General features: G+C 44.9%; 1 protein-coding gene across 1 annotated transcript; it reads right to left on the bottom strand.

Moving 5' to 3' along the window:
• Nucleotides 1–5,749: 5,749 nt before the first annotated feature.
• slc1a8a (solute carrier family 1 member 8a) lies at nucleotides 5,750–20,936 on the bottom strand. Its single transcript, XM_041936189.1, has 12 exons — nucleotides 20,790–20,936; nucleotides 19,183–19,512; nucleotides 17,043–17,122; nucleotides 14,587–14,802; nucleotides 11,524–11,566; nucleotides 11,215–11,422; nucleotides 10,757–10,856; nucleotides 8,880–9,113; nucleotides 8,592–8,786; nucleotides 7,274–7,408; nucleotides 6,822–6,924; nucleotides 5,750–5,914 (listed from the first exon to the last, which is right to left on the bottom strand). The coding sequence occupies exons 1-12, from the start codon at nucleotides 20,934–20,936 to the stop codon at nucleotides 5,750–5,752; spliced, it is 1,956 nt and encodes a 651-aa protein (XP_041792123.1).
• Between the last annotated feature and the right edge of the window lie 735 nt (nucleotides 20,937–21,671).

Below are 21,671 nucleotides of genomic sequence, written 5' to 3'. Positions count from 1 at the left end.
AGAAATACTCCGTTACAAGTAAAAGTCCTGCATTCCAAACTTTACTCAAGTACAAGAGCAAAAGTATTTGCATCAAAATATATTTAAAGTACCAAAATTAGAAATACTCTTTATTCAGAACAACTTATTTCAGTATTTCAGTATTTAATATTATTGGATTATAATTATTGATGCATTCATTTGTTGATGACTTTAACGTTGCAGCTGGTAAAGGTGGAGCTCATTTTAACAGATTTATATACTGATGAGCTGTTTAACCTATAATAAAACATTATAATTTAAATAATGAAAATTAAATTAAAGATTTTCTATAAATAATCTGAATCAGTCATGTAACCTGTAACTGATATGTGATAATAACAATATTTGTATTGGAGTAAAATGTGCAATATTTCCTCTGAGATGTAGTACTGTACTGTATAAATACACATAACGTGAAGCACTTCATGGTCTGACGCCAGTTTACGCTGTTAAGCTTCACATTTACTGACCGCAACGAGGACCAGCCTCTTTAACTGAATTCATGCTGAACTACAATCTCTTTACAGCGTCATCATCTGGAAGTCAAAGTGACACTGAAGCTTTCTGTAAACGTCCTTGAGGAGAGAAACTCTCAGCATGCGACGCCAGGAGACCCCTCAGTAAGCCTGGGTAATCCCCGTTGTTCCTCCCTCACTCATTAAATCTTCATTGTGACTTTAATCTGTGGTGGAGGATTAGCCGCTCAGCACCTGAGGCTGCGTGCAGTCGCAGGGATTCAGTCCCGTGCGCCCTCACGCTCGTTTTATTGGATTAATGAGCGCAGCGCTCAGCGAGCTGCAGGAAGCGGCTGAGTCCATGTGTTGTCTCTGCTGTCTGCAGGTGGAAAAGCTCCAGCAAAAGACCCTGTTTCTATTATCTATGCTAAGCTAAGCTAACCATGGCCTGACTCCAGCTCTATACACACACGTGAAATGGATGTCGATTTCCTCATCTCACTCTGTCAAAGTGCTGTAGATCCAACAGATCGACGTGTTTAACCTTAGCACAAACTGCTAGCATCGTTCCATCAGGAGAAAAATGACTTTCACACCAGAAAGTGGCACATGTTACTCCTAACGACCGACGGGGCTAGTCTGACAGCTAACCACGAGCTTGCTAGCTAGATGGGAATATGCTACCACTAGACAGTCTGCTCTCCAAGCTAGCTGTGTTGCTGAGCAGACATAAGTTTCGATAAATCAAGGCAGTTTTACTGTATTCATCAAACTGTGTCTCTATTGCTGAGTTCAGACGAGGGTTTTATGAACTGGACGGTGAGTTTAGTTGCCCACCGCCCCGTATCATACGGACTGTATTTTCCTGCACATCAACAACGCGCACACAGTTTCCAAGTTTCAAATGACGTGAGAAATAATAAAACCAAGAGTTTCACGAGACAAAGTATTAAATCAGAATTCAAAGACGTGAATCCTGACTGGATGTCAGGCAGACCACAGTGGATCGGTCCTTTCGGTGGGAATCAGTCTTAGAGTACTCCTGTGGTCCACGGTGGACTGTCCGACCTGAAGCAGCATTCAGAGGACTGGCACGTCCAGTGGAAGGAACAAGTTACGACACGTAAGTCAGACAGACTTGGAGGTTGTAGAAGGTGGATTGCCTCTCTTGATGAGGTATAGGCAAACAGTTTCCCCTGCCTCCAGTCTTTGTGCTAAGCTAGGCTATAAACGTCCTGCATCTTGTTGCCGTTGAGAGACATCGCGTAAGAAATCACCACATGCACAGTAAACCGTCGTTATCCCTGTATGGAAGAAATAATCAAGAATATTAACACAGTGTTTATTTTCAAATACAAATAAACAGATGAAACAAAATCTGAAAACATTTCATATAAAAAACAACACATGAAGTACACACATGATGCAGAGGAAACTTTAAAACAGCTAAATGATTAAACACAGAAGGTTAAATTAAGGCAGGTCTACGTTTTCAGGTTAACTACTGAAACAACACAACTACTTAAAGGTCCAGTGTGCAGGATTTAGTGACATCTAGTGGTGAGGGTGCAGATTGAAACCACTCTCTCAGTGTTTGGTTTGTATTCTCTGGGCTACTGTAGAAACATGGTGGACTCTTTGAAGAGGACCTGCTCCCTCTGAAGCGATAAAGACTCACTCTACGGTTACGAAAACACAACCATTTTCATTTCCAGGCGATTCTGCACTAACGAAAACAGGACTATATTACATTTCTGCTAAATGAAACCCTGTTAACTCCCACATACTGGACCTTTAACAAAGACTGAAGTTCAAGGGGCACTTCACCAAATGATAAAAATCAACTTATTAACGGACTGTATCTTCCACAGCTACAAACCATGTAATGTACACACGGTGTAAACCTTTTACTGTTCGTTTTTAGACTGACTGACTCCCAACCTCTGGGAACCAACTGGTTTCAGTTTACTCAAAAAAGAAAAATCAACTTGAAGTTTCCTGCAGATTAAGTATCATTAATTTGAATCAGTCAACGTTTAGCGACCTTGAGTTTTTCTGTCAAACTTGCATCATCAGTAATAATTCCCAATTTGAGATATCAATAAAGAGCATGTAAACAGCTTGAGGGTAATCTGCCCAGTTCAGGGGTTCACCAGCTAAAACAAGGGAATCACCAGTATCGACCGTATTTATTAAAACCTTTGCCAGTTTCAGAGCTTAATGAGAACACGACACGCTCTTCTCTCAGGTTCTCATGATTGTTTTCCTCACTGAGATATTGACAAACATTGGCAAAATTCTTCGCATAAAACTAAGAAGTACATTTCCATAAAGTTAGCGCAGTCTGCATTAAGCCACTGCAGTTTGTCGTTATTCTTTTTTGACAACCCTGAAACTTCTGAACATCATTGTTCCAGAAACCGTCCAGCAGAAAAACTGTACACATACAATCATGCTCTCCAATTAATTACACGTGCACGTGAATAAATCACACATGCTCTAAATTAATATATAATAACAGATTGAACAATAGTTGACGTTTTTTCCATATGTGAGGAATATGTAGGACAACAGAGGCCATAAGCTAACAGCCGATTATTTTCAGAATTGATTAATTCAGTCACTATTTTCTTGATTAATCAATTAATTAATCATTGACTGTATGAAAAAATATTAAAAATAGTGAAATTCAGTTTTTCAGGTGACTTGTTTTGTCTAAAACTGTCTGAAACTTTAAGATTTTCAATTTCCTGTCCTAAAAACAGCAGACTGTCACATTAGAGGCTGGAATCAGACGAAGACCAAAATGATAAATCTCTCAGCAAAATATTTGCTGATGAATTTTCAGTTGATTGATTGAATTTAATGAGCTGTGCCTAGTTCACATCATCCTGTTTGGGTTTGGAAAACATTTCAGAAGCCTGAAGGTGAGAAAAAAAAGTTTTTCAGCTGACTAAATCCATCCGGTTCTTAGGCTCCAGACAAGATCAATAAATCACTGAACAGTAACAGGATCTACTCTGAATATTTAGTAGACCAACGAGAGGCATGAGATCAACTGAACCCTCGCTAGCATCTGTTCACATTAGCTGCAGCTGACATTGGTGAGGTTCCCATAATCCCTATAGCACTTTGTTTCCTTTGCAACATTAAGTCAAAACAACGACGGCAGAAAATAATGCACAAGGACTTCAAATGAAGCCAGTTAGAACGCATGCCAGCATGCTGTCAAGTACAAACAACACACGAGAAGAAGAAGGTTGAGTCTGATGAAGATGAAGAGCACTTGGATTCATTCAACCGTAGTATTGGACGGATTAACCTTTAACCCTTCAACCAGTCTGAGCACAGGTGCCAGTGAGCACCGGCCAATCACTTACAGAGTAAAGTCACAGGTAAGATCTGAGAGAACAAAAAATGAACATAACACCCAGGACACACTGCCCGCCGAGCAGCACCTGCCTGCCGAGCAGCACCTGCATGCCGAGCAGCACCTGCCTGCCGAGCAGCACCTGCATGCCGAGCAGCACCTGCCCGCCGAGCAGCACATGCCCGCCGAGCAGCACCTGCCCGCCGAGCAGCACCTGTATGCCGAGCAGCACCTGCCTGTCGAGCAGCACCTGTTAGGTTAGAGCAGCTGTAGCGACACGTCAGATAGAGATGAAACTTCGAACGAAATGAAATGAAACTGTCTGTTATTGGTGGCCATTATCAAAGGCAAACTCGCTGTAGACAGACAGGGCCGGCAGCAGCCCAGCAGTCCAGCGGGGCAACCTTCAGACAGGTGGAGGTGAGCAGTGTGTCGGGAGTAAGACAGAGATGTGGTTCAGAATAAACAGCAGCACGACGAAGTTCGTCCCTTTGGAAGATCCCAAATAAAACAGAAAAAACACTCCAAGATGTAGAGGGATCGTATCTTAAAGCTCGTTAGCTTAGCTTTGCTGCCATGTATTTTATATTTCATCCCATGTGGCGTCTTCAGCCGTCTCTGTTGCCTTTTGAAAAACAGTCCAGATTTGGCAGATTTGTTCTAGTTTTTCAGTCTAAGTAAAGATGAGACACAGGTAAAACGTTCTGCTAAATTATCCAGGTACTGATCCACCTCTCCACCCATGTAACAGCAATAGGACCATTTGTTCAGGGTACAGTTGAGTTTCTATACTGATATCAAACCCCTGTTTCAATGCCTTACAATGTAAAATATTTTTACAGAACCATCCAGACCAGTCTGGGTCACATTAGTCCAGACATCTCTCTCCAGTCAAGTCTTTCAGGTCATCCTGGAGGATCTCCAGATGTGTCCAGATCTGATATACAATCCCTCCAGTGTGTTCTGGGTCTTCCTGAGTCTCCTCCAGTTGGACATTCCTGGAGGTTTTCCATTCTTAGTCCGGAGCATCCTGGTTAGCTGCTTTGTACAGTTATGTTCTGCACTTAATTCCATGAAATTCTTCACACAACTTATGTGCTTTTGAGCATTTGGTGTGAAACCAGTACCAGCTGCTCTCAGCCACCCTGTGAGGGAAACATTTTGGCTGCGTCTATCAACGATTCTTTGGTCACTACATGAAGTGATCACGGATACTACGTAAGTATTTTATCAATGTGCACCATTAAACCAACCACAGAGGGCTAAAACAAACAAAGGACCAGGGTGGCTCATACATACTGTATCTGTCAGAATATGTTTCGATGCCTCCTTTTAACAAACGGTCGCATCAGTTCAAGCATCTGAGTTTCAGCTCATTAAGAGCTGATGACTCAGAGTCACATGTAACATTTCAATTAATCATCAAGTCGCTGAAAACTTCCTCGTTTTGAACCAGCGGTTCGTAGTAGATATCTTCTAGGTGGTGCAGTCAGACCAGATGATGAAGCTGGAGGTGCTCCAGGAGGGTTTGTGTACCCGTAACCCTCTGGTGCACATCAGTCTCCTGTTCATCCTGTTGTCCAACAGCAACCACAGATGCTGCCGGACATTTAGTGACATTCTCCACTTCTTTAGTTCAGACCATCTTACAAACTAACGCTGGTCAGTTTCCATTAAAAGGATCATGGTCCTTGTGCTGCTGGAGAACAAAGCTTCAAATGAAGCTCCAATCCACTTTTGGCCAAATAAAGAACATTTCCTGTCTTCTAAATCAGACAGAAAGCAGTCGCTGCTGCTCATCCTGTTAAGAAGAAGATTCCTGCTCTCTTCTTAACGCTCCTGTTCAGATGGCACGGTGAGGTTTGACCGGACTCTGCCGGACCGTCTGCTCTGTCCTGTCTGATCACACCTGACAGATGTTGTAGTAGACAGTGTGTGCGTGCCTCTCGCCCGCCGTATCGCCCATCGTCTCGAACATGCAGTCTTTGTGAGTGTGGATCTCTGTCATTGGCACGTCGACGCTGTGGGAGTTGTTGTGAGGAGTCTGCGTACCGTACGACGGCACTGGCTGAGGAGGAAACATTCGTTAGCATCTGCATGAAATGGTCAAGATATAATTATTATTATTTGTGAGGCTTAAGGGTGCTGGTAGACTAGCTGTTTCCCCCTGCCTCCAGTCTTTATGCTAAGCTAGGCTAACGCAGTTAGCACATGCAGAAAGCATATTTACCCAAATATTTTCAATGTTTCAATCCATTAAATGACATCACTTTCTTCAGAAAAGCTGGTTCAGGAGGTGTTATCATCACCACTGTGCTATAGTGCCACTCTTGTAACAATAGCAAAGGACTCAGTAAGCAAGCTAGCAATAATTAGCATTGCAGCACTCAGACGCTTTGCGACTTAAACGTCCTTTATGATCTCCATGAGCTGTGTCACAACCAGCGCTGCAGATCCAGCTGCTGACTGTGTCGGTGAGTGAATGTAACTCATTTAGTTCAGTAACTACAGAATTTCATTCTGTTAAAAAAGCAGGTGTATCTCAGCTGGTTACTTTTCTGCCCGGCAACAGGAACCACAGAGAGCTGCAGAGGGGGTTGGTGAGCGTCAGAGCTCTAATCAGTTGTGGCTGTTTGTATAATCTGAGCAAACTCTGCTCTAATCTGATCTAACCCGACATTCACAAATGAAGTGGAAAGACTGATGTGTCCAATAGGGATACAAATTTTTCCCTAAAACAGAAAGCAAGAACAAAAAACTTCTCTTTTTTAGTTTTTACAGTAACTCGCTGCTTAGTTTGCAATGACAAAAATAATAATTCTAAGAAGTCTAAGGAGGAATTTCACTCTAAATCAGAAGTACAAGGTTGTTAGCCATAGTAAAAGAAATACATTAACATTAAAATTAAAAGACAAAACAGTTTTAAAATGTCACAAGTCAAAGGTAAGAGTCAGAATGACGGACGCTGTCGGTACCTTTCCTGTTCCTCCGAGGGGGAAGTCTTTCCGACAGAGGTGGGCGATGATTCCCGCCGCCAGAGCGTCGCCCAGAACATTGATCATAGTCCGAAACCTGTCGCTGCAGAGACAGAGTGGACGAGGAGACGCTGAAACCAAAAACCACTCCGGACAAGCGTCTCTGAGCAGGACTGGAAGCCCTTCATACTCATTCAGTGTTTTTTCTTTTTTTGCTGAGGTATTTGGCAGCAGTGGATCTTGCATTTAACACAATCAACACATTTCCATTTATGCTACAACACAGCTGTAGTGACTTGATACTTTGCAGATTCAGACTCAAGATATGAAACATGTGATGACCAAATAAAATATGATCAGTTGTTATCAATTTAACTACAAACCAGGATATAAATTATGTTGCGCATTCACTCACAAAGAGACATTTCTGCATAATGAGTACTGTTGCTTACAGGATCCAGTCGATGGCCACGATGAGTGTGATGTCATCTGGAGGCAAGCCCACCGATGTCAGTACGATCACCATGGTAACTAGACCGGCCTGAGGAATCCCTGCTGCACCGATGCTGGCAGCTGTAGCCGTGATGCTGACAGACAAACAAACACACAGAAGAAGAAAAAGCGGGATTTAGAGGATCACAGAGACTCACTGCTGCCTGTAGTATCCCTGTAAGATTCCTGGAAAGTTTCTATGATCGTTTAGTCGCGTCTGTGCTGCTGAACGCACACCCCCAGACCCAAGGATGGGAGGTGGACATGTGTGTGTGGGGGGGCAGACGGTGCTTCCATTGGCACATCCACTCTGTAAAAATTAACAAAAAGGCGATGATCCAGAGCATCCTCCTTGTTCAGACCTTCTCTGACCCTTGATCCGGGTGAAATAAACCTGAGTAAAACTAACTGATGCCTAGTCCACAAACAGAGATATATTTTAAAAAGGCGCTTTTTCTTCATGTTTTGGCCTTTCGTCCACATAAAATTTTGGTCACTGGAAACAGAGCTTTAGGAAAACTTCTTCCAGGGTGAGAATATTCTGAAAGTTTTTGTCTTGTGACAACAGAGTGTGTGGTTTACAGTTTGTGCAGCGGCAGAAGAGATTAAAATGCTAACGTGACTTTTACATGTTTAAACATGTGGACTTGGCATCTAGGGTCTGGGGGGTCTGATACCAAAGGTAAATGCTGTATGATGATGCCTCTACAAACGGGAAAGATATCATCTCATGATAATCAGGTAAACTAGCTGCTTGGTTTTCTGTATAATAAATATTTGAAGTGGAGGAGGGGAAATATTTTATCAGGACATTTTATCAATCTTCCACATTTTTGAAATCTTCCCATTTTTAATCGAAAGCAAAACTGATTTAGCCACGCTGTAATGTTTCTTATTGCTTACGGATGTTTGGAAGAAGCGTGCAGTTTTCTACAATCACGTGCATACATCACTGTATCATCAGCGTATAGCTTCATTTTACCTGCAGTCATTTCTAACACATAATTTACAGGAAAAAGACTTTTAGATTAACTGAAGGTGGTTCAAGTATAAGCTCCTGTGGGACACCTGTAACAGTAGCTATGTGATTATGAACATTCACATATTGTGTCGTCACCATTTTGAACAAGTTTCTTTCCTTTTATGAACCATCTTTAACATTTTGTCAGTACCTGTCCTCGTGTACCTGTCCTCGTGTTCCTATTCTTCCTGCATTTCATAATCTCTAGTTTCTGAAACTGAATTTGAGACAGTTTGGGCATGTCTGTGTCGGTTTACCTGATGGTGACCAACTGGCCAAAGTCCAGCTCATAGTCATTAACCTGAGCAATAAAGATGGCCGCCACTGCCTCATACAGCGCCGTGCCGTCCATGTTGATGGTGGCCCCCACAGGGAGGACAAAGCGGGCGATCTGTCGATCAACGTGGCAGTTTTCCAACAAACACTTCATGGTGATGGGCAGCGTGGCAGAGCTGAAAAGAGACAGCATTCACACAAAACTCGAATAAAATCATATACACATCCAGAGACCTGCATGTTAAACCAGGACTGTCCTGGACTCTGACCTTGAGGAGGTAGCCAGAGCGATCACCATGGCCTGCAGTAGACCGCGGATATAGGAGAAGGGATTCTTCTTGGTGAGGATGAAGTAGAAGAGAGGGAGGAGGATGAGTCCATGGACGAAGAGGCCGGCGAGCACAGTGATGCCGTACCAGCCCAGCTTCTTCCCCAGCGTGCTGGGGTCCTGCATGTCCAGGATCTTTCCCGCCACCAGGAAGATGATACCGAACGGAAAGTACCTGAGAGGACAGAACAAATATCGAGATGATTTGTCTGTCCTCTGAGTTTTACCAGCAGCCAAACATGTAAAGTTTGTCCTGAAGGAAGACTGCATGTCTTTAAAATGTAAAGATCTGAATCACTCAGCTCAGGAGTGATTGAATAAAACGAGTGGCCTAATCTGTCCTGATAGTCAGGATTGCTGGTTGCAGAAACTGTTAGCGAGCTTTAGCCTCGTGCTCACGTCAGTTTTATCATCACTAAACTAAAACAGGTTGCAAACTTGTTCTTACATAGAGATTAGTTTCTCCTAAATACAGCCACTGACTGCCAGGTGTAACTGTTGTGCAGCTAACTGAACCAACGGACAATGCTAAAGCTAGCTTGCTAATATCTGACCCATTTAGTCAAAAGTAAAATAGGTAATATAATAATAACTATAAACTTTATTTAAATGGCACTTTTCTTGATGTTATACAGTGCTTCGCGAAAAGATTATAACAATAATAAGAAGAAAAGTATAAAATTTAATTCACAAAGAGATCACGCTAAAACTTGAATTGTTAGGAAGTTGTGCTAGCTTGTGATGCTATCGTGACTTCCTGTTTGCACAGTTGATTGGTCTTGATTGGACAGTGCTACAGATGTCTCCTAGCAACAGATTTACATATCACTAAAGTCTTTACCGGAGACATTTCAAGTTTTAATAATGAAAACTAATTCAGTAAATCAGTAGTAACTCACAGCAGCCTTCAACAGGTGGAGCTTCAGGTGCAGAAGACCAAACGTTGCCAAACTAAACGTCTGTGAACAAAGCTTGTGAGCACTGTAAAATATTTTATGTGAACATGTTGATATCTCAGAATGTCAGAGTCTGGTGGTCAAACCCTGAAGGACTAAACCCTGATGAGTTACTGCAGTTTTAGCAGGGACAAAAGTGGATCTGTTCAGTGTTCAGGTCATCAGGCTTTGTGCGGACTGCATTTAATCTGCTCATGTGGTGCAGCAGGAGGATGCGATGACATCACAACCTGCACGTTTTCATCACCTGACCACCTGACAGGTAATCAGGTCTGACCCACAACCCTCTTGTGTGTCAAAGGGAAACCGCCCCCGCCCTGCTGTGATTTACTGTTACCCACACACAGAGAAAGACGCTGCCAGTGCTGCGGCGTTAATGAGGGTCCAGTGGTTCAAAGTGGACGACCGAACCAGCGACAACCAAACTGAACAGTGAAACAGACCAGAGCTCCTCTGAGCCGAGCCAGACAAGTCCGAGGAGAACCTGGAGTCAGGTCGCTCTGGTCTGAATCAGCGGACGCATGTACTGTGTGTACTGTGTGTTCTGTGTACTGTGTGCTGTGTACTGTGTGTACTGTGTAGTGTGTGTACTGTATGCTGTGTACTGTGTGTTCTGTGTGTACTGTATGCTGTGTACTGCGTGTACTGTGTACTGTGTACTGTGTACTGTGTACTGTGTGCACTGTATGCTGTGTTCCGTGTGTACTGTGTGCACTGTGTGCTGTGTACTGTGTGTACTGTGTACTGTGTGTACTGTGTGCTGTGTACTGTGTGTTCTGTGTACTGTGTGCACTGTATGCTGTGCACTGTGTGTACTGTGTACTGCGTGTACTGCATTTATGCATTGAGAGTTTTTTCTCACCAGACGGCAGCGTTGATGATTTTCATGACGCACTCGTTGATGCACTGACAGACGTTGACCAGCGGAGCTCCTCGCTCTCCCATCCTGCCCAGCAACAGACCTTCAACCACACAGTTTATATTACAGCATATATATTTATATCATTAGTATTGTTAGTACAGTATATACTCTGCTCATGAGAACATTTCACAGCAAGACGAAAGCCTAAAGAATGATAATCAAACTGCACTGTGGCCTGTTCAGGGTGAGAAGTGTAAGTCTAAAATGCAAAGCATTGTGGGTAGAGGAATGAGAATCTGTCTGCAGTGATGCGTACAGTCCACTCAGTTATTACACACGTTCAGTTTACAGAAGACAGAAACTTGACATCTGATCCGTCTCATGACAAACGACAGAAGAAGAAGAAGAAGAAGGTTTTAAACCTGGTCTGAGAGTTCACTGAATAAAGTCCTGCTCACCCATGGTGGCGGAGAAGATGACGATGCCAAGGACGTTCATCTGTTGGCTGCTACCGGGACTCGTCTTGTACTGGATCTCCGGAGGCGGGGTCAGCTCCAGGTACACCGTCCGGCCTTTCGGGTCGCTCTCATCGGGGAAGACGTAGACAAAGTTGGGCTGGACGGTTCTGGTCGGGACTTTGAGGATGGGAATCAGGTCCGTTTTGTACTGAAGAAACAGAGCGGGTTAGTAACAGGAAGCAGAGTGCGGAGCGTTCAGACAGTGATGACCTGGAATGTGTTCTGAAGGCGTTCCGGCTGCGGTCTCACCTGCTGAAACGTGGCCTCGATCAGGTTAGAGGGAACCATGTTCCTGCGGAGGGACAACGAGAAACTCAACACGCAGCAGATCAGCTGAGCTTAAAGATCAGTTTAACTTAGAAACAGAATAATCTGATCAAACTGGTCGATCCAGCAGCAGCAGCATCTATCAAACTACGACGGCCTTCTGACCGAGGAGGTCACGTGTTCATCCGACTGAACACGTGACCTCGTCCTGCTGGTTCCTCCACATGTTCTCCACCGGCTTCACGGTGAGAGTGTTCATGATCCAGCATCACTCTTCACACTGGTGATAAAAACGTGTTATTATACGAGTGAAGGTTTGACGCGTCGGCGTCGCAGCAGCAGGAAGATCTGTTTCATTCCTCTGTGAGATCTCTGTATCGATGTACTGCACAGATCTGTCACACAGCTCACTCAGTGAAATGACTATAGATAGAGTGACACACTACACTCACTTCAGCTGTCCAGTGGTGGAAAGTAACCGAGTACATTTACTCAAGTACTGCACTTCAGTACCATTTTCAGGTACTTGTACTACTTGTGTGTTTCCATTTTCTTCTACTCCACTACATTTATCAGATGGCTTCAGTTACTGTGCACATTCAGCCTTTACGATACTGCAGTGTTACTTATTGAAGCAGTTTTTGGCCTGTGGCCTCTGTCTCATTTCAATAACTGATCAACTGATCAATATTTCACTCAAAATCAAAGATTAGATTAAAGAAGCTGAAAACAGGTGACGACCCCTCAGATTGATCTGCTGACCCTTTGGAAGGGCCCGACCCCACTTGGACACCACTGGACTAAACTAGCTGACTGTAAATGACGTAGCTGAAAGCAGCTCCACCTGCAACAGCTCCAACAGTAACATGCTGCTCCGCCTGCAGCAGCTCCACCTGCAGCAGCTCCGCCTGCAGCAGCTCCGCCTGCAGCAGCTCCACCTGCAGCAGCTCCGCCTGCAGCAGCTCCAGCAGTAACATGCTGCTCCGCCTGCAGCAGCTCCACCTGCAGCAGCTCCAACAGTAACATGCTGCTCCGCCTGCAGCAGCTCCACCTGCAGCAGCTCCACCTGCAGCAGCTCCAGCAGTAACATGCTGCTCCGCCTGCAGCAGCTCCACCTGCAGCAGCTCCAGCAGTAACATGCTGCTCCACCTGCAGCAGCTCTACCTGCAGCAGCTCCGCCTGCAGCAGCTCCAACAGTAACATGCTGCTCCACCTGCAGCAGCTCCGCCTGCAGCAGCTCCACCTGCAGCAGCTCCAGCAGTAACATGCTGCTCTAACACTGATGCTTCAACAATCTAATAATGTCTCACAGACCAGAGATCAGTCACAGGAGACATTTTACTGCACAGACAGTACTTTTACTGCATGAAGCTGACGATACTGCTGTACTTTTACTAAAGTGTCATTTTGAATGCAGGACTTTGTAGATCTACTGGTACTTTTAGCTGCACTCAAAGTAAAAGATGTATTACTGTAGTAGGACAGAGTACTATCAGAAACGATGATTCCTAAACATTAGAAATGTCAGTTTTCTGTAAATCACTGATGTGGCGGCTTGATGAGCTAACGAGAGACACAGCTGGTGATGTACTGTCCATCAGTGACAGCAGCCAATCACAGCACAGAAACAGCTGGTTCTGACCAAACACACGACGGTTTGTTCACAGGCCAGCGGGGGCCACGAGAAAGAGCTTCAAACATTTTTCAATCAAAATCACCTGAATCATCATGAAACCGTAAAAACCCTGGAAACAGCTTCAAACACCAGCGATTAGATTGATCCACAAGAGCAAACTGTGAAATATCCCACAACCAATCCTAACGCTGCTTTTTCCCGCTCTGAACCAGACAAACGTGTCACACATGCTGCTGGTTGTGGTAATGGTGAAAGTACGGTGGCCCAGAGAGGAAAAAACACTAAAGCATAAAAAAACAGCTGAGAACACAACAAAAAACACTGCGGCCTCATTTCCTGAATGCTGAAAATGACGTCACGCTGCTGAAGATGATCGATGTACGTTGAGCTCCCAGGGCCAAAGACATGATGCTCAGCTCAACAGAAATATTGTTTTAATTGATATGCTGATGACATTCGGCTGATGTGGACTGACTGGAGGAGTCCACGTGACCCTGAGACGGCGCAGCAGTCGCACAGAGCTGGTCTGAGGTCAGCGTTCGATTGAAAATCAGATGGAGGTAAATGAGCCGCTGACAGCAGGAAGGTAAACACGTCTGAATCAGGAGGGAAAACTCTCGTTAAGATCACCTGACCTTCACTGGGGGTCAGAGGTCAACAGGATGATGATGCGTTCGACCCGCTCGTGAGGCCGACGAAGGGCGCGGTCCGCCAACGTGCCGCAGCAGAGATCAATGCGCCGCAGCGCCGCTGGCTCGGTTAATCTGTCACTCATCCCCGCAGGATTACTAAAAATATACTGATCAGCCCCGCCGCTAATTGGATTGATGCGTGTGTGAGAGTATGTGTTGGAGTGTTTCGCTGCTATAAACTGACCATTATTTCCATCATCTGTGTCTCATACGTGGAAACAAAGCTGAACGTCCGTCGGATCAAAGCTTCCCGGAAAGACGGTTCACAGACAGGCCCAAACTGTTCTAACCCTAACATGACCCGAACAGGAAATATTCTTTGTCTAAAAGGTGTGAGGTGAACATCACGTCAGGCCTGCTGTCAGCCGTGACGAAGATTAAAGATGATGATCATGGATTCATTTAGAAAAGCAGCTTCACAGACAGACGCCGACATCGAGCCAGAAACGATCATTAATAATTAATAAGTGTGTATAATTAGTCCTCCGTTCATGTCAACGTCCAGAAGAACCAGGAAACACACTTCTCTGACATCATGTGACTGAGAACCATCATCGTCCCTTCTGAAGCGTCTGCTGACGAACTGTGAGCTGCAGACGACAGAACCGTCCGCTCGCAGCGCGGCACTTTGCGGTTCTGGTCTGGTTTCGGTTTTGCTCTGACGGTTTTCGTGCCGACCGACTGATGATCGCACGTCGACCACCGACACAAACTCACCTGATGAGGTCGAGCAGGGCGTCGGCCGAGGTCATGACGGGCCCCCCTCCCAGCCGGTTACTCTCCACCTCCGTCCCCACGCCGGGTTTGATGATGATGACGAGCACGATGCCGACCACCACGGCGATGAAGGTGGTCCACAGGTAGTAGGTGACGGTCAGGACGCCCATCCGACAGCACGCCTTCGACTCCATCGATGACAGACCGGACATCAAGCTGCACACGGGACGAGAGGCCGCCGTTACATCGAAACATCAACCGAGTCTGTCAGCTGGGTTCACTACATGAGCTGCAGGACACCTTTAGCCTAGCTTAGCACAAAGACTGGAAGCAGAGGGAGTCTGCCAGCATATATACAGAGCTGGAGGAAGTATTCGGATACTTTATTTCAGTAATAACTGTTACGAGTAAAAGTCCTGCACTGAAATGTTACTTCAGGTAAAAGTATGTAAGTATAAATATACTTGAAGTATTAAAGTAAAAGTACTGAGAGCAGTTAAACGTCCCTGTGACTGTTCTCCTGTTCTGCTGTTCTCCTGTTCTACTGTTCTCGTGTTCTACTGTTCTTCTGTTCTCCTGTTCTCCTGCTCTCCTGTTCTACTGTTCCCCTGTTCTCCTGTTCTCCTGTTCCCCTGTTCCGCTGTTCTTCTGTTCTCCTGTTCTCCTGTTCTCCTGTTCTACTGTTCTCCTGCTCTCCTGTTCTCCTGTTCCCCTGTTCTCCTGTTCTACTGTTCTTGTGTTCTACTGTTCTCCTGTTCCCCTGTTCCTCTGTTCTCCTGTTCCACTGTTCTTCTGTTCTCCTGTTCTACTGTTCTCCTGTTCTGCTGTTCTCCTGTTCTACTGTTCTCGTGGTCTACTGTTCTTCTGTTCTCCTGTTCTCCTGCTCTCCTGTTCTACTGTTCCCCTGTTCTCCTGTTCTCCTGTTCCCCTGTTCCGCTGTTCTTCTGTTCTCCTGTTCTCCTGTTCTACTGTTCTCCTGCTCTCCTGTTCTCCTGTTCCCCTGTTCTCCTGTTCTACTGTTCTTGTGTTCTACTGTTCTCCTGTTCTCCTGTTCCTCTGTTCTCCTGTTCCACTGTTCTTCTGTTCTCCTGTTCTACTGTTCTCCTGTTCTGCTGTTCTCCTGTTCTACTGTTCTCGTGTTCTACTGTTCTTCTGTTCTCCTGTTCTCCTGCTCTCCTGTTCTACTGTTACCCTGTTCTCCTGTTCTCCTGTTCCCCTGTTCCGCTGTTCTTCTGTTCTCCTGTTCTCCTGTTCTACTGTTCTCCTGCTCTCCTGTTCTCCTGTTCCCCTGTTCTCCTGTTCTACTGTTCTTGTGTTCTACTGTTCTCCTGTTCCTCTGTTCTCCTGTTCCACTGTTCTTCTGTTCTCCTGTTCTACTGTTCTCCTGTTCTGCTGTTCCACTGTTCTCCTGTTCTCCTGTTCTGTTCTCCTGTTCTCCTCTTCTATCTGTTCTCCTGTTCTATCTGTTCTCCTGTTCTGCTGTTCTCCTGTTCTATCTGTTCTGCTGTTCTCCTGTTCTCCTGTTCTCCTGTTCTCTCTGATCTCATCAGATTACTGTGACTCAGTCGTTCATGTCAAAGCAGGATTTTACTGTTGGAGCTGGTTGAGCTTCATTTGAACTAATGATTCTTTTCATTCTGGATCAATCAGCTGATTATTTCCTCCATTAATCGATCGATCGATCGGTTTGGAAACATTGTGAAAATAGTGAGAAATGTGGTGACGATGAGGCCAAAGTGACGCCTTCACAGTGTTTGTTTAGTCCAAAGCTCCACATTATTACAAACACATTCAGATCATTCAGAGGAAAAGCAGCAAATCAAACATCTGAAGCTCAAACATCAAATAATTTTACAGCAACAATCACTGAAACTTCATCAATACTGATTCATCGATTAATCGATGAATCATTTCAGCTCTTCTTCTAAAAACTGTTTGGTAGTTTAGTTTATGACAAAACATCAGATTTGATCAACTCTTCATGTTTGTGTGTAAGTAAAAGAACAATATAAATAATAAGTACTTTTCTATATTAAGTACCTTGAATATATACTTCAGTGCAGTACTCCAGTAGTTACAGTAAATTTACTTAGTTACATTCCACCACTGCAGTTTTACTTGGCCTGTGTATCCACTTGGGTTTTGTTTTCTTTAGATATGAACAGTTATTGATTAATTGGCTCCACTTGTGGTTTTAATGTGATCTGTTAACACGTGATGTTACGTCATCGTGTCACATGACGTACAGCACATATGACAACATCATCATAGCACTGAGCTGCGAGGTGGATCATGTGACCTGCTGAGGGTCAGGACTCAGGCGGAGGAGCTGGGATTGAACCAGCAGCCGAGGCTCAGCGGCGCTCCGGCAGCGTCTCAGTTCACCTGCATGAAGTTTAATGACTCACAGGAAACTGAGGAGGCAGCTTCAGGTGTGTGACGGGACATCAGCCTACCTGGACGTGATGAGAGGAAGAATCAGCATCTTCAACATCCTCATCAGCAGCTCTCCAGGAAAAGAGAAGTAGATCTTTGCCTGCGGCGAAAAACGAGAGGAACGATTTACAAAATACATCTCACCCCAGCATTTCAAAATAAAAGCGGAGGCTGGTTTAACTTTTAGTGAAAGGATTGGATCACTCGGGTCCTTCGGACGGCTCATGGCGGTCACATGATGATGAGGTAATAATTAGATCTCAGCACAGTAACAGGTGATAATAACCACTGATCACTTGGAGCAGGACTCAACAGGAAATACAACAAAACAAAAAGAGGAACAGAATTTAAAAATAAAAAATGACTGAGTAACTGAGAACTGAATGAAGGCTGGTGTTGTTGGTGGGACCTGTTATGAAGGAGCACACAGGGCAGATTAAGGAAGGAACTGTAATCTGCTGATATCCAGACGTCTAAAGCTGCTCTTCTCAGTTTTTATTATAGAAACAATGAATGATCTTCATCATCATCACCAGCTGCTGTCTGCTATATGTGTTTCAGCCTGATCTGCTACAGATCAATTAATACAGCTTCAAGTCTGCTGATCACACATTCGGCTGAAGGTTATTTTAAAATGAGTCTGAAGAACTTTCAGGTCTGCAGCTTCAAAACAGAAGAAAATGTCATTAAAGTCAGCAGCTGATTGGTCTGAGAGCGCCGGCCTCGCCATGACCACGACACGTGACGGCCGCTTAAACCTTTAACACTGGAGGACCTTTTAATGCCGAGCAGCTCCTCCACGACGCCGAAGACAAATTTCTGATGTGAAATATCGAGCGTCGTCGGAGCGACCTCTGACGAGCTGTTTGAGTCGCTCTATCTTCAGCCGGCGCCGATCGCGCTCTGCTGAGACGGATCAAACCTTCCTGGAAAGACGGCCCACAGAGAAACTGCTCCACTTTTATCTGCCTGATAAAAATAGAGCAGTTTCGAACAGTGTGGTACTTGTACTTGTACATCACTGATGTATTTAGCTGCAGCTTCATTAACTTAAGTTTAAATTCAGTTTTATCATTTGACTCCTTTCAGGTTCAGTCTGTCAGTCGTCTGATGGACCCTGATTGAATGAAGGGATTCATGAATGAATCAGGACTGGCTGCAGTTTCATCTGAAGGAAAATACCAACATGGGAGCTTGACAGGAAATTCAAACCTGCAGCAGCTTATTTTTGGCCTCCAGGGGGCAGCAGAACAAGCTGTAACTGTAGTATCTGACATATTATCATCTTATAAAGAAGTTGTAGTTAACCGCTGCCTTTTTCCACATCCAGCTAAACGATCATCTCTGAACTGTTAGCTAACCTGAACTCGTCTGCTAACATGAACCGAGCTAACGCAGCGGCTCATGAAGTTCTCGTAGCTAACATGTTAGCAAAGATGTTTCCACATCCAGCGCGTGCAGAGCCACATTAGCATCCTGAAAGTAGCTCAAAATGTTTCAGATACTGAGCTGAGTTGGTAGCTAATCTGAAATTAACAGTTTAAATGGTTAAAATTAACTGTTTGTTAACTTGAACAAAACAGTTTTAACAGATAAACTGAACTTTCAGGGGCAGAAAGACGCCTGAGCATCAGCTTATCACAGTCCGTCCACATTGACTGTCCTCTCAGCTCCGGTTTGGTTCCCGTCTGGCGGTTCAGCTGCTAAATGCTCCAGATGTTCACCAGCTGGTCTCTGACGGCGTCCGTCGGCGGTTTGCTGCTGCAGGTGGTGAACTGAGGCTGATCAAACAACTGAGACTGAACCAGGCAGGAAATGTGGAGCAAAACCAAAACCATCAGCTAAAAGAGGCTGAAAAGCTCCACAGAGCTCCACCAACGTTCACTGTGGGCTGCGTGCAGGTATAATCTCTTGTTTTTACAAATATAACCATTTAAACGACAACTAATGTAAAAGTCTAAGTCCCAACAGGTGAGAATATGAAGTCCAGACAGGTGAGGCCCGTCTGGACTTCAAGAAGGAAGCAGAGTCCCAGCAAGTGAGTCTGGACTGAGATTTAAAGTACAGGATCAGCACAGCAGCCGAACTCTTCTGTCCCAACCGGCGAGTCACACCTGAGTGTGTAGGTCAGTCATACCTGAGCGGACAGGTGAGTCGTACCTGAGTGGACAGCTGAGTTCCTCTCAGCATGAAGCCCAGCGTGCAGCCGGTGAGCACCGCGACGACCGACAGCGTCAGCAGCCCGTTCCTCTTACAGAAATCCTTCACGGTCCTCCTCAGGTCCTCCTTCACCGTCACCTGGAGGAAAGCCTTCACTCGGTCCCCCATCGTGCTCCCCGTGTCTCCCGGGACATACGAGCTGTGGTCGGAGCGGGCCTCCTCCTCGCCGCTCGGTAACAGAAGCTCCTCCATGCCGTCCAAGTTTTCAGTTTGTCCTCCTCTCGGTGCGCTTGGCAGGGTGACAAACCTGAGAGCCAAAGACGAACTAACCTTTTCCACAGAGGGATTAAATCATCACGGTCCGCCTGCAGCCCTGCAGGACGGCTGCAGGCGGGCAGGCAGACTTACAGCCGCTAAGAGGCTTAAAGAGGAGGAATAACACCTCGCACGCCTTTGTTGTGGCATCTGGTCGTGTGGTTGGACCTGGATCCTGGACCCGATCCTCTTGTTGTGTCCTTTTCCTTCCTTTTCACTGACTGACAGGGTCAAAATACTGTTACAAGTAAAAGTGCCTACAAATTTTACTTAAGTAAAAGTACAAAAGTATTAACATGAAAAAAAAACTGGAAAGTTTACTTCTAGTATGAAAAGTAAAACCAAAAGGCAGAAAATCTCATTTAGGAATAATATTTATGAGTGAATCATAACCAGGAATCCATTAATGTGTTCATCTCTGTAATGTTGCAGCTCGTGGGGGTGGAGCTCATTTAATAACTTCATGTTTACTATTTCAAAATGGAAATATTCAAGTGAAGTAAATAAGTAAATGTACTTAGTTACTTTCCCGACTAGAAACGGCACAAATGATCTAAAAAGTGAAGTTTGTTGTTTCTGTTTTTACGGCTGAAAGCAAAAAATGTTTCATTTCACATCTTTGTCATATTTGTAGATTTTCCACAATCCTGCGTTTAAAGACAGTCAGACTACAGACAGTCAGACTACAGACAGACAGACTACAGACAGACAGACTACAGACAGACAGACTACAGACAGTCAGACTACAGACAGACAGACTACAGACAGACAGACTACAGACAGACAGTCAGACTACAGACAGACAGACTACAGACAGACAGTCAGACTACAGACAGTCAGACTACAGACAGACAGACTACAGACAGACAGACTACAGACAGACAGTCAGACTACAGACAGTCAGACTACAGACAGTCAGACTACAGACAGACAGTCAGACTACAGACAGTCAGACTACAGACAGACAGACTACAGACAGACAGTCAGACTACAGACAGTCAGACTACAGACAGACAGTCAGACTACAGACAGACAGTCAGACTACAGACAGTCAGACTACAGACAGACAGACTACAGACAGACAGACTACAGACAGACAGTCAGGCTGAACTTTGAGTCTACAAACAAATACAATTTGAATTTCTGAACCAAATCTGTTCATAAATGAGAACATAACAACACTCAGGCGCTCGTCTGTCACCTCAGAAACACCGAGAGGAAAAGGAAACGCTTTCGTTCACACACTTTCTACACATTCCACCTTTTACAGAAGCTGATGATCAATCACAGACCTGATCGATCACAGACTGACTCTGATCTGAGCCCACAGACGCTGAACCACACTGTGCTGATGTGGCTGAGGAGTGATCCAGCTCATTCATGTGTTCGGCTGCAGATCCTCTAATGTCCACTAGATGCTGCTCCAGGCACAGATACATCACTGCCGCCACTGACCGAAAATGATGTCTGTAATATTATTATTTACCAGGTTAGTTAATGTGAAGAGACGACCACAGACAACCAGTCGGCATGTGAAGGGTTACAGATTGTCAGACCACAGATTGTCAGACTATAGACAGACAGTCAGACCACAGACTGCCAGACCACAGACAGACAGTCAGACTACAGACAGACAGTCAGACCACAGATTGTCAGACTATAGACAGACAGTCAGACCACAGATTGTCAGACTACAGACAGTCAGACCACAGATTGTCAGACTACAGACAGTCAGACTACAGACAGACAGACTACAGACAGTCAGACTACAGACAGTCAGACTACAGACAGACTACAGACAGTCAGACCACAGATTGTCAGACTACAGACAGTCAGACTACAGACAGTCAGACCACAGACAGTCAGACTACAGTCAGACTACAGACAGTCAGTGCCAATAGATCTGATTGGAAAGAATTGATCTTCAGGTTTAGAAGTGATCAGAGAAATGTTCTCCTGGACAGTAAAGTTAAATCTTGATCAACTGAATTCCATGTCTGTAATCTGTGATGGAGGTAGTGTTGATCACATTACAGCCAACCTAAAGGCTGGGTTTAACTCAGAAGTCCAGATCCTGATGTTCAGATCTGTCTTTAAAGTGTGTCAGGAAACAATAAACCCAGTACTAATCCAATCAGTGCGGTTCTGCTCTCAGGAAGCAGCCGTGACGTCGT

Source organism: Chelmon rostratus, chromosome 4 (assembly GCF_017976325.1).
Source record: "Chelmon rostratus isolate fCheRos1 chromosome 4, fCheRos1.pri, whole genome shotgun sequence".
Classification (NCBI taxonomy): Eukaryota; Metazoa; Chordata; class Actinopteri; order Chaetodontiformes; family Chaetodontidae; genus Chelmon; species Chelmon rostratus.
The sequence above is the reverse complement of the archived record's forward strand: the minus strand, read 5'-3'. Positions and strand labels throughout refer to the sequence as shown.